This window comes from Kogia breviceps, chromosome 10 (assembly GCF_026419965.1).
Source record: "Kogia breviceps isolate mKogBre1 chromosome 10, mKogBre1 haplotype 1, whole genome shotgun sequence".
In the NCBI taxonomy this organism is placed as follows: Eukaryota; Metazoa; Chordata; class Mammalia; order Artiodactyla; family Physeteridae; genus Kogia; species Kogia breviceps.
In genome coordinates, this window is record NC_081319.1 from 80,920,067 (window position 1) to 80,940,589 (window position 20,523).

General features: G+C 38.0%; 2 protein-coding genes across 5 annotated transcripts in view; one reads left to right on the plus strand and one right to left on the minus strand.

Moving 5' to 3' along the window:
• MMUT (methylmalonyl-CoA mutase) overlaps positions 1 to 4,861 on the minus strand; it is a 27,793-nt gene extending 22,932 nt beyond the window's left edge. Inside the window, exons 1-2 of one of the 2 annotated variants that reach the window (XM_067006371.1) lie at positions 4,181 to 4,384; positions 175 to 599 (exon numbers count right to left, since the gene is read on the minus strand). In XM_067006371.1, the coding sequence (XP_066862472.1) occupies positions 175 to 559 (385 nt within the window). In that variant the 5' untranslated portion in view covers positions 560 to 599; positions 4,181 to 4,384. Of the gene's footprint in view, positions 1 to 174; positions 600 to 4,180 lie in introns of both variants that reach the window. The other variant, XM_059076539.2, reaches the window with a different exon arrangement.
• On the plus strand, positions 4,431 to 20,094 carry CENPQ (centromere protein Q). 3 transcript variants are annotated; one of them, XM_067006372.1, is made up of 10 exons: positions 4,431 to 4,549; positions 5,043 to 5,143; positions 9,205 to 9,347; positions 10,105 to 10,159; positions 11,213 to 11,339; positions 11,918 to 11,983; positions 12,509 to 12,635; positions 16,070 to 16,189; positions 16,583 to 16,657; positions 18,060 to 19,241. In XM_067006372.1, exons 3-10 carry the CDS (start codon positions 9,246 to 9,248, stop codon positions 18,189 to 18,191), a joined length of 804 nt encoding a protein of 267 aa, XP_066862473.1. In that variant the 5' UTR covers positions 4,431 to 4,549; positions 5,043 to 5,143; positions 9,205 to 9,245; the 3' UTR covers positions 18,192 to 19,241. The 3 variants fall into 3 exon arrangements, with proteins under 3 accessions (XP_066862473.1, XP_066862474.1, XP_066862475.1); XM_067006373.1 differs by lacking the exon at positions 5,043 to 5,143 and having other exon boundaries at positions 4,478 to 4,549; positions 18,060 to 19,059; XM_067006374.1 differs by lacking the exons at positions 5,043 to 5,143; positions 9,205 to 9,347 and having other exon boundaries at positions 4,481 to 4,549; positions 18,060 to 20,094.
• Positions 20,095 to 20,523: the final 429 nt, after the last annotated feature.

Sequence of the window (20,523 nt, forward strand, 5' to 3'; positions counted from 1 at the left end):
ATCTTTTTGACCATGGAGGTTGAAAAACATTCTTTTTTTTTCAGAGTATAGCCTTAACTACAAAATTATAAAGTGACTATTACCTTTATAGAGATTAAACTGCCTCCCTTCAAAAAAACCAAGATGAGGAAGTGTATGTTTGATCATAAATATTATGTCTCACTAAAATCTCACCCTTAATATTGTCCTTATAGAACTTATTGCTCTCTTCCACAGTACTAAAACCAGCATACTGGCGGATGGTCCAGGGCCTAAAGGTGTACATGGTGGGATACGGCCCACGCGTGAATGGCTTTACTCCTGGAAGTTCTTCAGGTAAGTCCTTGGTATCCCTGCTGGAATATAGAGGCTTTATGGAGATCCCCTCTGGGGTGTGCCATATTAGTTCTTCTGGGTTTTTGCCTTTCAGCTGCTTTTTAGCCAGGGCAGCCCATTCTGGGTGAAGGGGTTGTTGCTGATGCAGAAGTCGCTGCCATATAAGCCTGGAGCCTGATGACTCTTTCAGCTGCTTCAGGTGATGAGGTGAAAGCAAAAAAAGCCGACTCTTAGCCCTCAACATGATGGAGCATGGAAAACACCCAATAGGAACAAGAACTGACCTAGAAAAAGAGACACAGTGCATATTTATTTATAAGAGCACAGCAAAAGAGGAGCTTTTGGTGAAAAGGGAAAAGAGAAATAAAGGGTATATTAGTATGATTTCATCTCTTCTCCTTTGCTGCTCCCTCCACCTGATATTTTATAACTCTGGTCCCTCTATTCCACAACTACTATCATTGTTCTAGTTCTAGTCCTCTTCCTCAAGAGACTCTTCGTTGGTTTTACTGACCAGTCTTACCACCTCTCATCCACTCCACACACTGACACCAATGAAAATATGATCATGTATCACACTTCTCTTAAAATTGTTCAAAGGCTCTGCATCACGTAGAGGATCGAGCATCGCCTCCTAACTTTTTCATTCAAAAGATTTTTATTTAACACCTACTTTATGACAGGCAGTGTTGGATGCTGAAGAAAAAAGTGGTGAATGAAACAGGTATTCAAGGCCCCCATGACCTGATCCCTGCTTACCTCTCAGAATCACCTCTGCCTTTGACCTCTACACGTTTTGTGTTCTAGAAATACTGAATTACCTACAGTTTCCTGCATATGTCAAAGTTCTGGTACATGCTCTTGCTCTTCCATCGACCTAGATAACTCTTCTTTAGCTAAGGCATCACCTCCAGTATGCGGGGCTTTCTATGTGACAGGCACTCCTTAAGGACTTTATGTAGAGCAGCAATTTTAATCCTCGTAACACCACCAAGAAATAGGTACTAATATTATCCCCATTTTACAGATGAGGAAACTGAGGCACGGAAGAGCTAGCATTTAAACCTAGGAAGCATTTAACTAATATACTCACAGCCTGTCCCTGAAACTACAAGCTCAGGTAAATAGCCTCTTCAGTAATCCATACCACAGAGCTCTGTTTCCCTCTTTATACATCTATCATCTCCCACACCACAATATATTAGAATGTTGTTTTTTTATGTTCATATAAAATATATTTCTTTATATAAGATGTTTTTATGTTTATACAAAACACATGTATATAAAATTTCATATACTGTATGTATTCTCCTCTATTCTATAAACTGATCCAACATCAGAGCTGTATATTCCTGATAATTAGCAGTCTTTTTCATCATTTTAGGTAACTAAGTCTGATTTCATCATTTTACAGATGTAGAAATTAAAAGTCCAGAGAAATACAGAAATAAAGTGGCTTGATCAAAATTCCACACAGAAAAGCAGTAACTGTTCACCTGAATTACTAAATCCTTGTCAGAGTCATATAGTCTCAATATGTAGAACCTAGTATTTTAAAAGATTTTGAGTTGCAAATTTTATCAATATATTCATCATGCCATGTAGTAGATAAGGCAACAGCAAAGTGAGCCTAAAATTCTACTTTCCATACTATTTCTTACCTATCAATTTAGTGGAGCTTAAAAGAAAATAAGAATACCCAACATTTGTTAGGGAGTTGTGAAACAAAAGACAATCCACCGGTGGGAGTATTAACTGATTTAACTATTTCCAAAAGCAAATGGGCAATACGCACAAAAAGTCTCTGAAACGATTATGCCATTCCACTGAGGGCCATCAGTCCTGGGAAAGTTACTAGATAAAATGCACGTCCCCTATAGTTTTACTTGTAGTAAAGAAAACTTAGAAACATCATCAATGTCTAACAATGAAGAAATAAGTGAATTACAGTATATACGAATTATAGAATTTTATATAGCTATTAAAATATATTTAGGGGGCTTCCCTGGTGGCGCAGTGGTTGAGAGTCCGCCTGCCGATGCAGGGGACACGGGTTCGTGCCCCGGTCTGGGAAGATCCCACATGCCGCGAAGCGGCTGGGCCCGTGAGCCATGGCCGCTGAGCCTGCGCGTCCGGAGCCTGTGCTCCGCAACCGGAGAGGTCACAGCAGTACCACACACACACACACACACACACACACTATATATATATATATATTTTTTTTTTTTTAGGACTTCAGCAAAACTAATCTTTGATGTCAGAAGTCAGAAGAGTGGTTACGTATGGACTAGGAGAGAAAGGGAGCAAGAAAGGAGCTTTGGGGTGATGGTCTTGATCTGAATTCCTATTACACAGATGTGTTCAGTTTGTGGAAATGCCTCAAATTTTACAATTATTATATGTGCACTTATCTGTAAGTATATTATATATAAGTTAAAATTTAAAATATGTTATGCATGGTTTCTTAAAAAAAGAGATAGGCTCAAAAAGTATTAAGTGAAAGATAAAAAACTAAATGCAATGTGTTCAACTGTTAAAAAAGTGCATAGAACAAAGTCGAAACAGAAATACAACAAAAACAATTCCTATTTTTTTTTAACTATAATGATTTTTATTCTATTAAATCCATGGGGTCCTTGTCATCCAAGTTCTTGTGAGCCATAAACTACAGGTACCAGCTTAAAAGGTGGGTGAGAAAAATAATTAATTTATAACTGAACCATTAGGGTAGTAATGATATAAAAAGTAATCTGAAAACTGCCTGAGACTAGATTGCAGACAGATAATATCAAATTCGTTTCACACAAAATACAGGTAGGGCTTTTCTAAACCTGGATAAATGACAGGAAAGAGCCTTATATTGTATAAGTGACTTCCTAAAATTGCATGGCAAATCGGTAACGGTTGGAAATAGACATCACTTTTAGATAAGAACACAACTTCTGTTGATGGCAACAGGATTTCTGCATTCTTCTCATATCCATCAAGAGAGGCTTCAGCATCCAAAGAAGCAACATGTAAAGCAAATATAATAAGTTATTGATGGTTAGAATGTATTAAAGAGCAACGATGAAGCAAGTCTGACCCCACACCCTCAAAAAATATGGGTAAAACACCTACATACAGCTCTGAATCAAATAACTTTCAAGTTTGTTTACATGTGGCTCAGCACTAAAACTTCAAGAAAAGCTAGCTTGGAGAGGACAACATATAGCATGCCAATTAAATGTACTATTAGCATAAATAAATCATTAACCATAAGAAAATATTGGGAGAAAATCATCAAATGATTTTAAATGTGACACACATACACAAACAGATTACTCAGAGTTTCGAGCTTATGAAGGATTGCTCTTTCAAGATAAAAATGAGAACAAGTTAGTAATTTACACCTTCATGTCAACTTAGACCTGTCTTTCCCCCTCTCACCCTTACCTTCCTTCATCTGTACACAGAAAGACACTTCCACTCCCGCCACCTCTTACAAAAAACCCTCACAATCACCGCGGCCTAGACAGGAGGCAGCTGTGAAGCCAGCACATCTCTCTGAAATCTACAACCGCCCTCGGCCTAGAGAAACTTCGGGGTGCCTGGGGGGCCAAGGAAGATGGCGACATGGCCTCTGGGACATTAAAGGCACCTTCTATCCTGCAGTACCTCCGGACTCCCCCTCGCTGAAAGAGAGCGGTCGGTGGAGAATTTAAACCTAAGAAGCAAGTAGAGGAGAGTGGGATCCCTTCCCAGTCGTAAAGTAAAGAAGGAGGAAGTTGGGAGGTTGGGAGCAGGGAAAAGACGGAGGCTCAGAGGACAGGTATAGCGGGAGAGAAGAGTCTGAAGAATGGAGGGATTTGAAAGGCTGACGTGCCTCAAGGTGCATGGTCTTACTCACGGGTCGTCTTATCTCGGACCGCGGATGCGGGAGAGGACAGCTGGACCTCGGCGCCCCCACCCCAACAAGTAAAAGGCCCCCAAAGCTGGGCCTGCGACCACGCAAACGCGAAGGCCAGGGGGACGGGACGGGGGCGTTGGCCGACACCACCCTCTATCCAGCCAATCTCATTGCACTCTCGCGGGAGCGCTCCCGATGACGTTGGGGGCGTGGCTAGATGCCCGCCTCTCTCCACAAGCGTTTCCGGTTTCTACAGGTTTTACTTCCGGGTCTCCGCGGCTTTGGAAGATTTGGGCGCGAATTACTCTGAGCGCGGCACCTGCAAGGATTCAAGCGGCGTCTTTGGTGAGTAGTGAAAGCGCTTTCCCTGACGGTGGCTCCAGTTTGAGGATGAGTTTTGTGTCCGGCGCGTTGGTAGCAAACTGGGCTACTCGTGTTTGAGGACTTTGAGGTGGTTTTCAAAGAGCAGGGAGATCCGAACAGGTGTGCCCTTCGGAGCCAGCGATTGAAAAAGTGGTATTTGGGGCTTCCCTGGTGGCGCAGTGGTTGAGAGTTCGCCTGCCGATGCAGGGGACACGGGTTCGTGCCCCGGTCCGTGAAGAACCCACATGCCGCAGAGCGGCTGGGCCCCGTGAGCCAAGGCCGCTGAGCCTGCGCGTCTGGAGCCTGTGCTCCGCAACGGGAGAGGCCACAACAGTGGGAGGCCCGCGTACCAAAAAAAAAAAAGAAAAGAGAAAGTGGTATTTGATTCGCAAGGAGGGAGTGAAGCCACGCATGGCTCCTCCCTCTCCCCCGAATCATCATAATCCTTGTTCTCCTTTATTAACCTCTCCCGCAGTCAGTCGTTGGGCGAAGTGCAGCCTTAGTGATGAGTGCCTTTGAGCCTTAAGGAAGCTGCAGTCGGCAGCGTCGCTACCCCGAGGCCTCATTTGTCAAGAGGTAAACATTGTGTATTTGCAGTTTTGCCAGACGTCGTGCTCATCTGTTGTGCCCATACAGACGTCTAGCTTGGTGGCTTCCCCGAGTTTCAGCACGCTGGCAAAGAAAACAAGACAACATGTTTGAATACTTCCCTGTTTCCTACAGAGTAAACAATACATTCTTTACTGCATTATATAGACTGGCTGCAAACTACAGTTCCAGTCTTTGTTTCTGTCCATTCCTCCGTTACATGTCAAAGCCTCTCTGAATTTTTTCTGTCCCTGAACAGACCAGTTTCTTTTGAAGAGTCCTGCCAACGGGCTTTTTTTCTCTCAAATGCTTTACTCACCTTCCTTCTAGCTAAATATTTCAAAATGTAATTCAGATATACTTTTTTCTCTGAATTCTCTATGTCCACCCCCCATACCCACACCAATTTGAGATATTCACTCATTTGTCTCGTAACATTTGTTGCATTGTGTATAATTGAATATACATAGGAATTGTTTTCATATGTCTCTAGCTAGTACCACTAGCCTGTGGTTTCCTGCGGATCCAAAACAGGCCAAAGATACTCTTCCTTTTTGTATATGCTACAACTAGCCCAATAGTAACAGTAGATTATTTTATTTATTGAGTTCTTACTATGTCCCAAGTTCTAGGCACTTTATGTATTCTGTACAAAATTTTAGCTTTACAAAAGCCTTTGATGTTGATACTTTTAGCCGTGGGGAAAGTGAGCAAATTTAGTTCCCCAAGGCTATACAGCTAGTTAAATGACAGAGCTGGGATTTGGAACCTGGGCAATTTGTCCTCATCCCTGGCTGGCTCTTGGCAGTGGTTCTCAACCTCGGGCAGTTTTGCACCAGCAGATATTTGATAACGTCTGGAGACAATTTTGATTGTCACAACTTGGAGGAGTGGGAGGGGCTCCTGGCATCTAGTGGGTAGAGAGCAAGAATGTAGCTGAACATCCCACAGTGCCCAGGACGGCCCCCATAACAAAGAACTATCCCATGCAAAATGTTAATAGTGCTGAGGTGAAGGAACTTTCTGCACTATGGCTAATTGCCTCAAGTAGGTATCAATGGAAACAAAGCTTTTCAGACTGTCTGTGGTAAAGGACCAATTTTGGTTGTTTAGAAAAGTTTTAATCAGTCACAACTGATACTTTTGTAAAATACAATTTAAAAAAACCTGAATACTAGCCAAACCCATAGAACGTACAACACCAAGAATGAGCCCTAATGTAAACCATAGACTTTGGGTGATAGGATGTGTCAGTGTCGGTTCATGGACTGTGGCAAATGCACTGCTCTGGTATGGGATGTTGATAGTAGGGAAGGGGGGGCTATGCTCGAATTTTGTACTTTCTGCTGAATTTTTCTGTAAACGTAAAACTTCTCTAAAAAAGAAAGTCTTTTTTTTATGAATTATTAGAAAAATTAAACAAAAAGAAAAAACAAAGCCAGTTATTTTTTGGCCAGATCTAACGTACATAAAATTGTTGTCAAATTGCCATAAAAGTTTCTAAATGAATACTTTTAATGTCTATACTTTAAAAGACTGTAAGAAACAGTTTGTAAATCACATTTGGAGTAGCACTGAATTACATGTCACTGAATAAAGAATATCAAGAAAAACGATGAACAAAACCAAACTATAAGTAAGTGCCAAATGAAAGAGACCGTCAGAGCGCACAGACTTTTGGAGAGCGTTGAGGTGGAGTAATTAGGAAGGCTTTCAGATGCAGGTGGCTCATGATCTGAGAGGAGGTTGGGCACAGACAGGAGAGAGCAGCTCGGGTAGAGTATGTGCACTACTCAAAGTGTGTTCTGGAAATCCAGTCCATCTGGAGAGGGAGATGCAGTTGAGGAGTAGTGGGAGAGAAGTATGGAAAGCTTGGCAGGTCTAGATTGTTAAGGACTATAAATGTCATGGTAAAGAGTTTGGATGTTATAAGGTAGGTATTACAGAAGGATTTTTCTTTTTTAATTAAAAAAAATTACCTATCTTGTTCCAAAATTGGGGATTGGAAACAACTCGGTAGGGTTGACTTATAACTTTTCCACGCAGTGTCAGCTGCAGTGTATTGGCTCAGGTACATGCGCGAGGCTGGCAATTGTTGGTGTTAGCTATTGGTTGGGAGTTCAGCTGGGGCTTTTGCCTGGGTCTTTAGTTCCTTTCCGTGTTGGCCTTCCTCACAGAGTGCTAGCCGGGTTTCAAGAGCAAATATTCCAAGCAAGGGGAAGTTGCAGCTGCTAGTCTCTTCATATTTGGGCCAGGAAACTGGTATGGAATCATTTCCACCATATTCTACTGCTCAAACCGCTGCACAGTCTGTAAAATTTAAGATAGGGGGACATATACTTCACCTCTCAATAACAAGAGTGAGAAGGAATTTGCACCATTTTTAGTCTCCTAAATGGAATGAGGACTAAATCTCAGCCTTCAGTTGTTCTCTCACCTGGATACTCTTCTTCAGTGAACAACTGTACTGTACATGGCAGTCCTTCCAGGAGAGGTCCACAAGCAAAACTCTCATATGGATTGGTTTTTAAGTAGGGGAAGTATATGGCATGGATGTCAAGTTGAGAGAATTTGACATTTCAGGAATGCAACAGAGGAGACTGGGTGTAGAATAAGGTGCCACATTGTTCAAAAGCAGGGTATGGGCTTCCCTGGCGGTGCAGTGGTTGAGAGTCTGCCTGCCGATGAAGGGGACACGGGTTCGTGCCCCAGTCCGGGAAGATCCCACATGCCAAGAAGCAGCTAGGCCCGTGAGCCATGCCCGCTGAGGCTGCATGTCCGGAGCCTGTGCTCTGCAACGGGAGAGGCCACAACAGTGAGAGGCCCGTGTACTGCAAAAAAAAAAAAAAAAAAAAAAAAGCAGGGTAAAGTGTAGTTTAGCTTCCACTGCTTTTTGTAACTGATCTGACATGTAGTCTCCAACTATGGTTTGTGATCTTTCAGTTAATTCTTTCTTTCCCGCTCTTTTTGTCTTACGGGAAAAAGAAAAGCTTGAACTTTTTTCCTTTTAAAATTTGAGGGAATAGATTTATCCAGAGTATCCACTTTATTGTCTGTCTCTAAATCTGCGTGTATATTTAAATTGTAGTAATGTGATAAACTCTGAATTTTTAGAAAAGGAATGGTGACTGGTTTATCTATATATCTAACTATATATGTCTAGAAAAATATGTATATATAATGTACACACCACACATACTTGTGTGTGTGTGTATGTGGGTTTTTGTTCACGTGTACTGTACCAAACATGTATGTAACTTCTTAGCTATCTGCTCTTTATGATCTAGTGCAGGAATATATATTTTATCCCTCTGTTTCTTTTAGCAGAAATGAGTTCGGTGATAAAGAACTATTAAATGGGGAAAATGAATTATTCTAAATTTTGTCATTGACATTCTCATCCCCACTCCGGTGCCTGTTTTGTAATGTGTGAGAAGGCAGAGTAATCAGTATACTTCTGTGCTTTTGTTAAAATGCACGTAACCCAGTAAAAGTTAAAGCTTAACTTTTAAACTTTTTAATTCTTAATTCCTTATGAATGAATTTACCACATGAATTTCTACAATGTAGATTCATGGTATAATCCTAAAAATTATCGTCTCCCGTCTTTGACGTTAAGTTGAATGATAAATCCATTAAGCCTAAAATAAGAAGGCCTGAATGTTATTCTTTGAGTTGACATTATCTGTGACCAGAGTAAAACAATTTAGCACCATATATTTCCATTTTCTTGGATTTAAATATAGAGATAACGTTATTGTATGGGGGAGTATAAAGTAAGAGGTGTAAAAGTATTTTTATATAAGATTTTTTTATTGCCATACAAATGGAAGAAATTTTTAGGAATGAAATTGAATTCGATATCTTTACTCTAATGAGAACCAATGTTATTTGTTTTAAAATATATTTAAATGTTTTAAAAACACAATACTATCCCAAAACTTTCTTTATGATTTTTTTTAAAGACAAATGTGGAACACTTATAGGTAGTCTTTTTAACAAAATGTTTTTAATAAAACAAGTCTTTAGTGTTCTTTTCATCTTTACAGACATTTTGAAGGACTGTTATAGTTGTTCTGTTTACATCAAGATGTCTAGCAAAGCAAATCCTTCTAAGAAAAGGTCTCAACATTTAAAAAGAAATCCAAAAAGAAAAATTGATAATGAAGAAGCAGAGTTATCAGAGAAAGAGGTAATGAAATATCAAGTTTATCATTCAGGACTCTGATTAGAAATATCATCTGTTCTATGTAAAGGAGTATGTGAAGACTAAAGGTCAGCTTTACTACAAATTATAGTAATTCATATTCCACATATATTGTTATATGGGAGCTGTTGCAACATGGTGTGTAAAAGTTCTCACATAAAACTTGTTTACCTCAATTTCTAAAGATATTGATCAGAAAATTCTTTAGGAAAGAAGTGCTATGGGGCATTGCTAAGGTGTTTAAATAGGAAGGCTGGGAATATAGTATACAGATTCTATGGCATTCATATTAAAAGACAAGAGAATCTGTCAATTGGTGGAGGAGATTTTTATTGACATAGAGAAAAATTAGTTTGGGAGGAATTAGCTTCTTTCTACCATAAAAGAAATAATCAACATTTTTTCTCTATTTACCCTGTATTAGACAATGCCTATGTTTGTTTTTCAGGAAAAGTCTATAACTATTGCACAGGCAAGATGAGTATGATTTCTTTAAAACATGCTTTGACACCATATGAAATTCTATTATACTTTATCACCATTGTTCAGGAGTTGCTTTAGTATAGCCTCTGCTTGTGATCAATACACATCCTTTTCCTGTAGAAGTAGCAATATACTTTTTTCTGTCTTGCCAGAAGGTATATGAATTCTCTCCAACGTGCATGACAGATCTATTGCAATAGCAGTATCTTTTTATCTAATGTTTAATTCTTTGTGCATGCACATGTGTTTTTCCCTCTAGGTTAGAAACACAACGAAAAAAAATAAAAGTCATCCAAAACATCTGTCTTCTGAAGGTATTCCTTTTCGATGTTTTGTTTAACCTATCTTTCCCAAGCTATCTATATTTATGAAAAAATTCTCAGCATCTTGTTTATGAATTCTACATAAGCAAAAGACAGTAATAAACAGTTACATTCTTATTTTTGCAAGAATAAGTAGTACTGGTTGGTCAGTTCTTTTGGTCAACTGAAATTTTACTTACCACTTGTAGCAAAATACTGTGTAGGGTTCTAAGTTGAAAGGAGCAAGAGAAATTCAAAGTGCACCACAGTCTGAATTATTACTGATTTGTGATATACAGACACACCTACTGATTTCTCTTTGAGACAGATGTGCTTCTGTTTTGCCACCACTATTTAGATTAGATTGGAACCACTAAGTTTGTCTGGAGTAAATTAGTTTGGAGTAGTCATCTTTACTTAAATATCACTTCGGCATGGAAGAATTTTCTACCTCTCCTCACCCAAGACCAGGTTAGGTCCTCCGGTGTTGTACTTCTATAGTGCACTATACTTTTTCTTTTGTAATGCTTTGCATACCTGAAATGTAATTATTTAATCTCCCTTCTCTCCAAAACTAATCTTCATGTGAGCCAATAGTGTATCTCCTTTGTTTATTTCTTATAAGTAGAATAATATCAACATCTAGTAGACACCGATTATCTGTTTGTGGTTTGGTTAATCTCCTTTGTTTCAGTTGCCATCCAACATTTGGCAGAAATCATTTTCTAGTCTTCTCAGTGAAGCCCTTTAATTCAGGTCATTTCTGAGAACGATACTTTTATGTTGAATCCTAATAATTGTAGCTTTGTTCTTTATTTAAGATTGTCTTGAGTTTGTATCTGCAATACCACTTAATAGTATTTTAGTTAATGTAACAATAGCATATTCATATGCAACACCTGGCCTGTTATGGCTGTGCAATAAAAAGGAAATTAAATAGTTTATATAGCTTCGTAATATTGGTTCTCATAATTCCATTAGCTCTTTTAGATAAATTTATATTTGAATCACTTTTTAAGTAAAAACATACAAACTTCTAGAAAAAACAGTCTCTTCTTTCACCAGTGACAGGACAAGCAAAGCATACTAATCTAAAACAGGTAAAGATCGCAACCCACAAGAGAAAAACCTGGCAACCTCTTTCGAAGAGTAGTAGAGAACATTTGCAAACTATGATGGAATCAGTAATAATGTGAGTATGAAATTTTTTTCCATTTCACTCTTTTTATTTCTGCTTATATGTTTCTTATAGACAGTGTCCTTTTAAATTTTATTATCTACTTTATGGTGATAGGGTGTTTTTCTTTTTTGCAAGAAGATTTATTTAATGTCTTTTGATGGCCTTAGCATTCAGCAAAAATCTCTTTATTAATTTCAGAAACTTGGAATTTCATCAGTGGAATAAAATTGAAATCTTTGCTTGATCTGCTATCTACAACTTTTTCTGATGAGGGATACTTTAGGAAGAAGTTAGCTCAAATTGACACTTTATGTGGAAGCTAACATGCTAATACAGAGACAGGATTCTGCCATCAAGGAGCTGAAATCTATCAGAAGAGTTAGGCCTATAAATTAATTACAACAATATAATGTGATAAAAAGAACTTAGATTATTCCTCTGCTTTAAATGCATTTAACATAAAAGAAAAAGTGATTCTGCCTGGCTAGTAAAAAGGGGTACTTGAAAGAAATCAGAGAGAAAAAGTAAACAGGTTCTACTAGTTATGTTTCAAACTAATATTTATTCAATCCCTATTTTTTCTCTTCTAGAGCAATTTTGAGTAACAGTAGAGAAAGTGAAAAAATTCAATATCATCTGAACTTCCTAAAGAAAAGGTAATACAGTTATGCAATTAAAAATGATTGAAATATAATTGAAAGGTTAAATGATGATTTGTCAGGGATTTGTGGGGGCGACTTATTGCTAAGATTAGCCACTGTTAATAAAAGAACATTACAGGGCTTTCCTGATGGCGCAGTGGTTAAGAATCCGCCTGCCAATGCAGGGGACACAGGTTCAATCCCTGGTCCGGGAAGATCCCACATGATGTGGAGCAACTAAGCCCATGCGCCACGACTAGTGAGCCTGCGCTCTAGATCCCATGTGCCTAGAACCCATGCTCCGCAACAAAAGAAGCCCCTGCTCACCACAACTAGAAAAAGCTGGCGCGCAGCAACAAACACCCAACGCAGCCAAAAATAAATAAATAAAATAAATAACTTTTTTTTAAAAAAAAAGAACATTACAGCCCTTGGGAGAATGAGGGAAGAAAAAAGAGGATGACAGTATTTCAAAACAAAAAACAAAAATTATATTAATGGTACTCAAAAATAAAGGTATGTTTTTATTCTATCTGTAAGATTGCTGCAACTGTGTGAAACCCTGAAAGTCCCTCCCAAAAAGCAAGATTTAACTCATGTGTCAAGCCTACTGAAAATGGAAAGGGCACAGCACAGAGCTAATGAAGAGGGTCTGGCATTATTGCAGGTATGAAGTTTGAACAGGGAGTTCATCTTTAGAGGGGAAGGGGGAAAAGAACAAAAAGTTTTTAAATTGTCATGATATTCTTCTAATAACAAATACTAGATCTTGGACCAGGTTTTTCATTAACTTTTTTTTTTAACAAAACAGAAACTTTGCCTGAACTTTGGGTCTCTAAAGTTACGACTATTTCTAATATATTTGTAATTAAGTAGCAGTTTTATTTTTTTCATCAGACTTTAAATATCAGATTATAGGAATTCATCACTAAATGCTGTAGCATTTCAAAACACATTATATTAGTTTTTCTGTCCTGTATATGCTACTTTATTGGCAAGAACACAATCATCATCATTACTGTTGTTATAATCATTATAGATAATATGTAATGAGGGCCTTCTATGTTCTAGGCACTGTTCTAAGCACTTTACAGTTATAGCCCTTAATGACTTAAAGAGACCTGTGCTGTTTTTCATGTTTTACAAGTGTAAAAAAGAGACATATTGGCATTTCTAGCTGAACCTTAGACAAACTGCTCACAGTTATGATGCAAACCTATTAGTCCGATTTCAGGGCAAGTGATTCTTAATCATTATTCTGTAGAAGATAGTGGGAGATAATATTAGCTGTCATGATAAACTGCAGGCTTTTAATTAGTGGATACTTGAACAATTAAGGAAAACAACCTCAGGGGGCTTATTAAATAATTATTAAAACTAAAACAGATTGGACCATATATCCGTTTGCCATTTTGAAGTAGTTTGTAGATATGGTCTTTGTTAGCAATTCAACTTTGTAAAGCAATAAGTTTGTTAACCTTTGTTAGTAAATATGAGGTGGTGGTAGTTTAAGCAAGGAATGCATCCCTAACGATTTCTAATAACTCACCATTTACAAATAGGTCATTCCAGATTTTCCATATGATGGAGAATAACAATGGAAGGATTTATTTGTGAGCAACAGCTCTATATATATTGTAAATTTATAGAGTGGTATTTTTTAGTGGTTGCCTCACTTTCTTCATTGTATGAGATGGTATTTAACTTTCACCCCAATGTTACTACTTTGCAAGAGTTATATTTTCAGTACTGACACTAACTCCCCCACTTAATGAACAGTTGGATAACATTAATATAGGTTATTTTTTAAATTTCAGCTTTGTCTGAGATAGAATTGACAAATAGTAAGATATTTAAAGTGTACATCATGGTTATTTAATATAACTATACATCATGAAAGGATTCCCCCCATCTAGTTAATTTCCCTTGTCATCTCACTTTTTTTTTTTTTTTTTTTTTGGTAAGACCATTTAAGTTCTACTCTCTTTCAGTTATATAATACAGATTTCAATTATGTAATATCAGTTATAGTCACCATGTTTTACATTAGATCTGCAAACCTTATTCATTTTAGCTGCAAGTTTGTATCCTTTACCAACTTCTCCCTATTTCCCCCACCCCCCCAGCACCTGGCAACCACTTTTGTACTCTCTGGTTCTATGAGTTTGACTTTTTTTTAAAGGTTATTTTAAAAGGTTTTAAAGTATAATAATGGTAAATGTTATTTTAACATTTAATATTTGCATAAAGTACTAAATCAGACATAGTAAATAGTCTTTGATCAGAGACAGTAAATGATAGTGTGATTTTTGTAACACTGGGAGGCATTTCTCTTTTACACCTAAAACTGGATCTCCGTGTGCTAAAAGCGTAAATAGACTTAAATGGCAAAAACTGTTTTTCTATACTCACAACACTTCTGACACCAAATTTGTGGGGTATTCATACCAAGCAGTTCTCCACTTCTCTGTGGAAACCAACTGGGTGTCCTACAATTTAATTCAGTTCTAACACTAACTACCTGGAGTTAGCACAGACCCCACAGGTTAAGGGCTTAGTCCCAAAGAACTGCCCCCCACTTCAGATGCCAATGCAAGGCCAAGCCGCCTGTACTTCTGACCAACCAAGTATAAATCAGGGCTTCCCATGACCTCCTCCTCCGGTTTGATAATTTGCTAGAACAGCTCGCAGAACTCAGGAAAGCACTTTATTTACTATAACAGGTTTATTATCAAGGATACAACTCAGGAATAGCCAGAGGGAAGAGATGCATAGGGCAAGGTATATGGGAAGGGGCACAGAACTCCCGTGCCTGTTCAAGCACCTCCATGTGTTCCCCAACCTAGAAGCTGTCTGAATCCAGTAATTTAGAGTTTTTATGGAAGCCTCAGCATGTAGGCATATCTATTATTAACTAAATCTCCAGGCCCTCTCCCCTTCTCAGAGATCAGGGATCCAGGCTGAAAGTTCCAACCCTCTGATCACAGGATTTTGGTTGCTCTGGCAACCAGCCTCCATCCTCTGTGAGTTATTCATTAGCATAAATTCAGGTATGGTTGAAAGGGGCTTATTATGAATCACGAAAAGTTCTCCTCCCACTTCAATCATTCAGAAAATACCAAGGATTTGGAAGCTCTGTGCCAGGAATCAGGGATGAAAATCAAATGTATATTTCTTATAACATCACAACAGTCTAATGCTTGCTTGACAGTCAGTTACTCAGTTGAAGCACTGTTGGCTTTTTGGGCATAAGAGTTCTTCATTGGCATAAGAGTCTTTGAACTAGGAGTTTGTAGGTTTTACAAACTGTTGTCTATTAGTTTTCTCCAATATGCCTTACTTAGAATGGCTTTTTCCCACTGCAGCCTGGAGTCACTGCTGGTGATGACTTTCCAAAACCTGTATCAGTTATACCAGTAAGAGAAGTTGTGTTCATGCAACAAGGACACATTCATTGAACTCTCACTGCTGGCGCTAGGGAAAGGCAGTGGTGAACGAATTCTTTCAGAGGTACTGAGAAGATGGTACCATTTAGAAACATGGAAGCTGGCTAACTCTGTGTGGCCTGCAATCAGTACACCCCTGATATCATTATACTCATTTCATTCATTTCTTATTTTCTCTTGTTTTCCCCCATAAGTTATATTTCTTCTTTTTAGGTGGAAAACTGCCACTATTTTCTATTACTATCTCTGCCCTAATGTTCAGCATTTTTTTCTTTTGGCAAATGAAAATAGCACTCAGATGTTCCTAAATTAAAGTTAGAGTTTCTCTGCTGTTACATACCGCTTAAGGAATGTTCCTGTACCTGCTGCCATCAGTCCTTGGGCTCTGATAGATTCACACAGGTCTTCCAGGATATCTGATGCCCACAGTTTTGGTAAGTTTTTGAGGAAAGCTTCACATACATCTTTGTTCCATTGGTAAATCAATTTCTAGGGAGTCTGTTTTCTGAAAGAAAAATGAAAATTATCAGTTTCTTCCAGAAGTGTTTCAATATATAAGGTGTTTTTAAAATATGTATGTATATATTAATAGCTGTTTGGGTTTCATTTAATAGTATATTTAATTTAAAACATTAGCTTTCTCTCTCTGATGCAGGAAGAAACAGATAAAATAGTGGAGACCATAGAGTCAATGACTGGGGATATTCAAAGCCTAAAGAACAAAGTTCATGTTCTGAGAAGTGAAGTAGAAGAAGAGGAAAGGAAGGTAAAACAGGTAATTGTTTAAAAAAAAAAGTATTGTTAGAATTTGGATATAATTTTTCATTAGATTCTACCCAGACAGTTTTTTTTTTTTTTTTTTTTTTTTTTGCGGTACACGGGCCTCTCACCGCTGCGGCCTCTCACCGCTGTGGCCTCTCCCGCTGCGGAGCACAGGCTCCGGACACGCAGGCTCAGCGGCCATGGCTCACAGGCCCAGCCACTCCGCGGCATATGGGATCTTCCCGGACCAGGGCATGAACCCGTGTCCCCCGCATCGGCAGGCGGACTCTCAACCACGGTGCCACCAGGGAAGCCCCAGACAGCTTTTGAGTGTAATAAGAGAAGTCAGCCTTTTGAAATAATCTAGCTTTATGAAATAATCTTTAGCTTTCTTTTTCTACTTTAGATGTTTCAAATAGATAGTGAGGTACTCTGTCTTCCCGAACTTTCTCAGAAGAGTCTCAAAGCACCCACCCTTCAGGTAAGTACCAATTTACCATATTAACTGCATCACCAGTTACAAATTGTATATATGTAAAAACATTATATGCTATTCCTTTTTTTTTTTAACAAATGAAATCCATGAAATAAACTGTAAGGCAAAACTATTTTTCTCATTTGACAGTATAATTTGAACATCTCATTCTTGTCAATAGCTGTATAGCATTCCATTGTATGGATGTGCCATAATGTAATAATTTGTGAAAATGATGGAAATAAATAATTTTTGCTAGTACAGATAATGCTAGGAACACCCTTGCGCATATATCTTTACACATTTGTGCAGTCATGGCTGTAGGACGGGTTTCTGGAAGCAAATCGTGACAGCTGCTTTTGTTTGTGCTTCTGATAATGGCGCGTGCAACTTTTCCTACGACAGCTCTGTGTCCACATTTGTGCAGTCATGGCTGTAGGACGGGTTTCTGGAAGCAGATCCTGACAGCTGCTTTTGTTTGTGCTTCTGATAATGGCGTGTGCAGCTTTTCCTAAGACAGCTCTGTGTCCACATTTGTGCAGTCATGGCTGTAGGACAGGTTTCTGGAAGCAGATCCTGACAGCTGCTTTTGTTTGTGCTTCTGATAATGGCGTGTGCAGCTTTTCCTAAGACAGCTCTGTGTCCACATTTGTGCAGTCATGGCTGTAGGACAGGTTTCTGGAAGCAAATCGTGACAGCTGCTTTTGTTTGTGCTTCTGATAATGGTGCGTGCAACTTTTCCTAAGACAGTGCTGTGTACCTTTTGGGTGTACACAGCACACTGCTAACTTAGCATTGCAAAGGACTTCCATAGGTACTATAGTGTAAGTGTTTACAGTGATAGAAAGCCTTTACGTTTCCCCAGAAAGTAACAAAATTTTCCTGTCTCAAATCTGCCTAGGGTGAGAGGAATGGGAACAGGCAGAGGGAAAACAGGATACCATAGATTAAAAAGCAGAATGGCAGTGAGTTGATGGTCATTGAAGCGGAGTGAAGATTATATGAGGTTTATTACACCATTCTCTCTAAATAACATACATATAACATTTTTCAGAATGAAAGGTTAAAAACTAATGATATGGATAAAGGTGGTCAAAAGGTACACACTTCCAGTTATTTATAAATGAGTCATGGGGATGTAATGTACAGAAGGGTGACTAGAGTTAATACTGTATTGTATCTTTGGAAGTTGCTAAGAGAGTAGATCTAAAAGTTCTCATCACAAGCAAGAAAAAGTTTATAACTGTGTTTGGTGATGGATGTTAACTAGACTTACTGTGGTGATCATTTTGCAGTGTATACAATTGTCAAATCATTATGCCGTGTGCCTGAAGCAATATAATGTTAATATCAATTATGTATCAAAAAATAATAAAATTTAAGAAATGAATTACTGTCATGCCCACAGAAAGAAATTTTGATGCTAATTCCAAACCAGAACGCTCTTCTGAAGGACTTAGATGTTCTCCATAATTCACCCCAGATGAAGGACATGTTAACTTTCATTGAAGAAGTCTATAAAAGACTGGATGCCTCTTAAAGAGTTTATTGTTTTGTTTTGTTTGTAGATTGTTCCATATGAATTTAATGTTTATGAATTTGTAAAAATGTTTTTCTACGTGATATTGCCGGGGCTGAGGCTTCTTCAGGATTCTCCTAATATGCACTTTAAAATCAACCTCTATAAATCTACCATTAGCCTCTATACATCTAACATAGTCCTTGAAAACTGTTTCTATCATTTCCCACATCTAGGAACTCACATTTATGTTGCTGTATTTCCAGTTATTTGCCCAAAACCGTAAAATGAGAACAGCCACAATCTGATGGCTTATAATGGCTGAGTAGAGTTCATTTATTGGTTAGTGAAGAGGAAATATGATACTGTGACTTAACATATGTAAAGTGTTTATAGTGCCTAGCACATAAAAAGGTAAGTGTTTGGTATCAATATTGTTTTTTAGCTGATGACTTGCATTTTCTGTCTGGTCATGTGGAACTCTAGAAGTCCCCAAATGCCTTTGCTCTTTTACATAACTCCCTAGACTTTTTGTGGCATAATTAAGATTTGCCAGGTGTCTTTAACTTTAGAGGTAACATGAACATTTTATTTCTTAGGTTAGTGAATAGATGTTGAATATTTATTTTCTGCTCTCATCGGAGCATACCTTTATTTCGTAAAATTGTTAAAAACGAACCCAAGTTCATTTATTCTCTTAAAATAAACACCAAACCAAAAAAAAAAAAAAATCCCTTCTTTGTAAATCTTTTTCATTGCAATAATAAGCATATACATGTGAAGAAATTATCACTTAAATATATTAAAACTCATTTTTAACCAACCACAGTATATGACTGGGTTGCTTTTATCTGTTTATAAAATAAAATAACATAACTGTAATTTAATTACTTTTCTGTCTAACCTAGAACGTTTTGTCAGTTAATTTAGAGGGTGCTGTAATTCTGTTAATGCCCTCCAGGCTGAGACCAACAGGAAGACAGCTTCAGTTAAATAAGTTGGGTTTAGTGCTCACTGTAGTGAGGAAGACCACACGTCATGGGGAACCCTGGGCAGCTCAGCAAAAGGGTCAAAAAAAAGGTCTTAGGAAATAATGGTCAAAAAGGACATTAATGGATCTTAAGGGAAAGAAAGTCTTCGAGAAAAGAAACCCATGGTGCAACATTTAAAGAGAACATTACAGTATATACGTTGGACTGTCTGCTGTGTGCCAGGCAAAGCAACTAAAGGAAAAAGATTTCACAGAATGTCTTAAAACTTAAAAACCCTTGTGTTTTTAGAGTGGCAAGTAGAGCCCCGAATCACTTTTATCATTAACCATGACGTTTACAATAGCTTTTGGTGGGGATGAAGGAGTTACATTGATTATCTGCTGTTTCTCTCAGAACATCTGTTTAACAGATGACTGAAAGTCAACAGGAATTTCGACTTAACCACTGTTGCTGAGGGGTAGTTCTCTACCATGCATAAACTGGTCATACTACCCTCTTGTAGCTTTGAAAATGATGATCTAATTTTGAAAGACGTACAGTATCTTCTGGCAGGTAGCAGGCAACATACACAATATTTTCTTCAAAGGCTGAATTGTGGTATACTCTTTGTGAAGAATTCAAGAGTTAATTACAGACCCAAATAAAATTGAAATTCAACTGCACAAGGTCCCAGTAATTCAGATGGTCATCTTATGTAGTATCCTTACCTATCTAAATTCTCACATACACAATACATGCCAACTATCATACACCTTCTCTCCGGTGACTGATAAGTGCTCATGCCAGAAACTTTAAATTCTAAAAGATAAATATTTTGGAAAATATATTTTGTAAAAATGTAGCCTATGATAAAGATAGAATATCAACATTATTCTTTGAGTTTGTTTTGAAGTTTATTTTCAAGAATTAAATGAAAAAGCCTATTGAGCCCGTTATAGCTATTGCTATTGTTATTTATTTATTCTTTCCCCCTGCTTAGTTGTTAGATGAGTGACCCAGTGCCAGAGCCCATAGAATGCCTGGAATATGAGCTAACGCTGCAGAACTGCTAATAAAAAGAAAACACAAACGTGTTCTTTATAAAGAAGGACATAGAGAGAATGACATTACCAGTCTCTTAAGTGGGGATGGTCTTAGGACACTGATAATTTCAAGAATGAAAGCAAATTCGGAAGCATGACCAGCCCCAGAGACTTGCAACTAAGTAATCCATTTCAGTTCTCAGAAATTGCACCAATTTCTATCTTTTTTTTTTTTAATCTTAATGTCATGGGTTTTTAAACCTTTTTCCAGACCTTTTAGGGAAAGGTCTGGAAGAGCTAGCATTTCTTGAGCATCTACATATGCCTAGAGTATTAAGA

Excerpts from the sequence above, each read along its gene's own strand:
- CENPQ (XM_067006372.1), top strand. The coding sequence starts at position 9,246 with ATGTCTAGCAAAGCAAATCCTTCTAAGAAAAGGTCTCAACATTTAAAA. Across the intron at positions 9,348-10,104 it reads CAGAGTTATCAGAGAAAGAG|GTTAGAAACACAACGAAAAA; the intron begins GTAATGAAATAT and ends TTTTCCCTCTAG. Across the intron at positions 16,190-16,582 it reads AGGAAAGGAAGGTAAAACAG|ATGTTTCAAATAGATAGTGA; the intron begins GTAATTGTTTAA and ends TTTCTACTTTAG.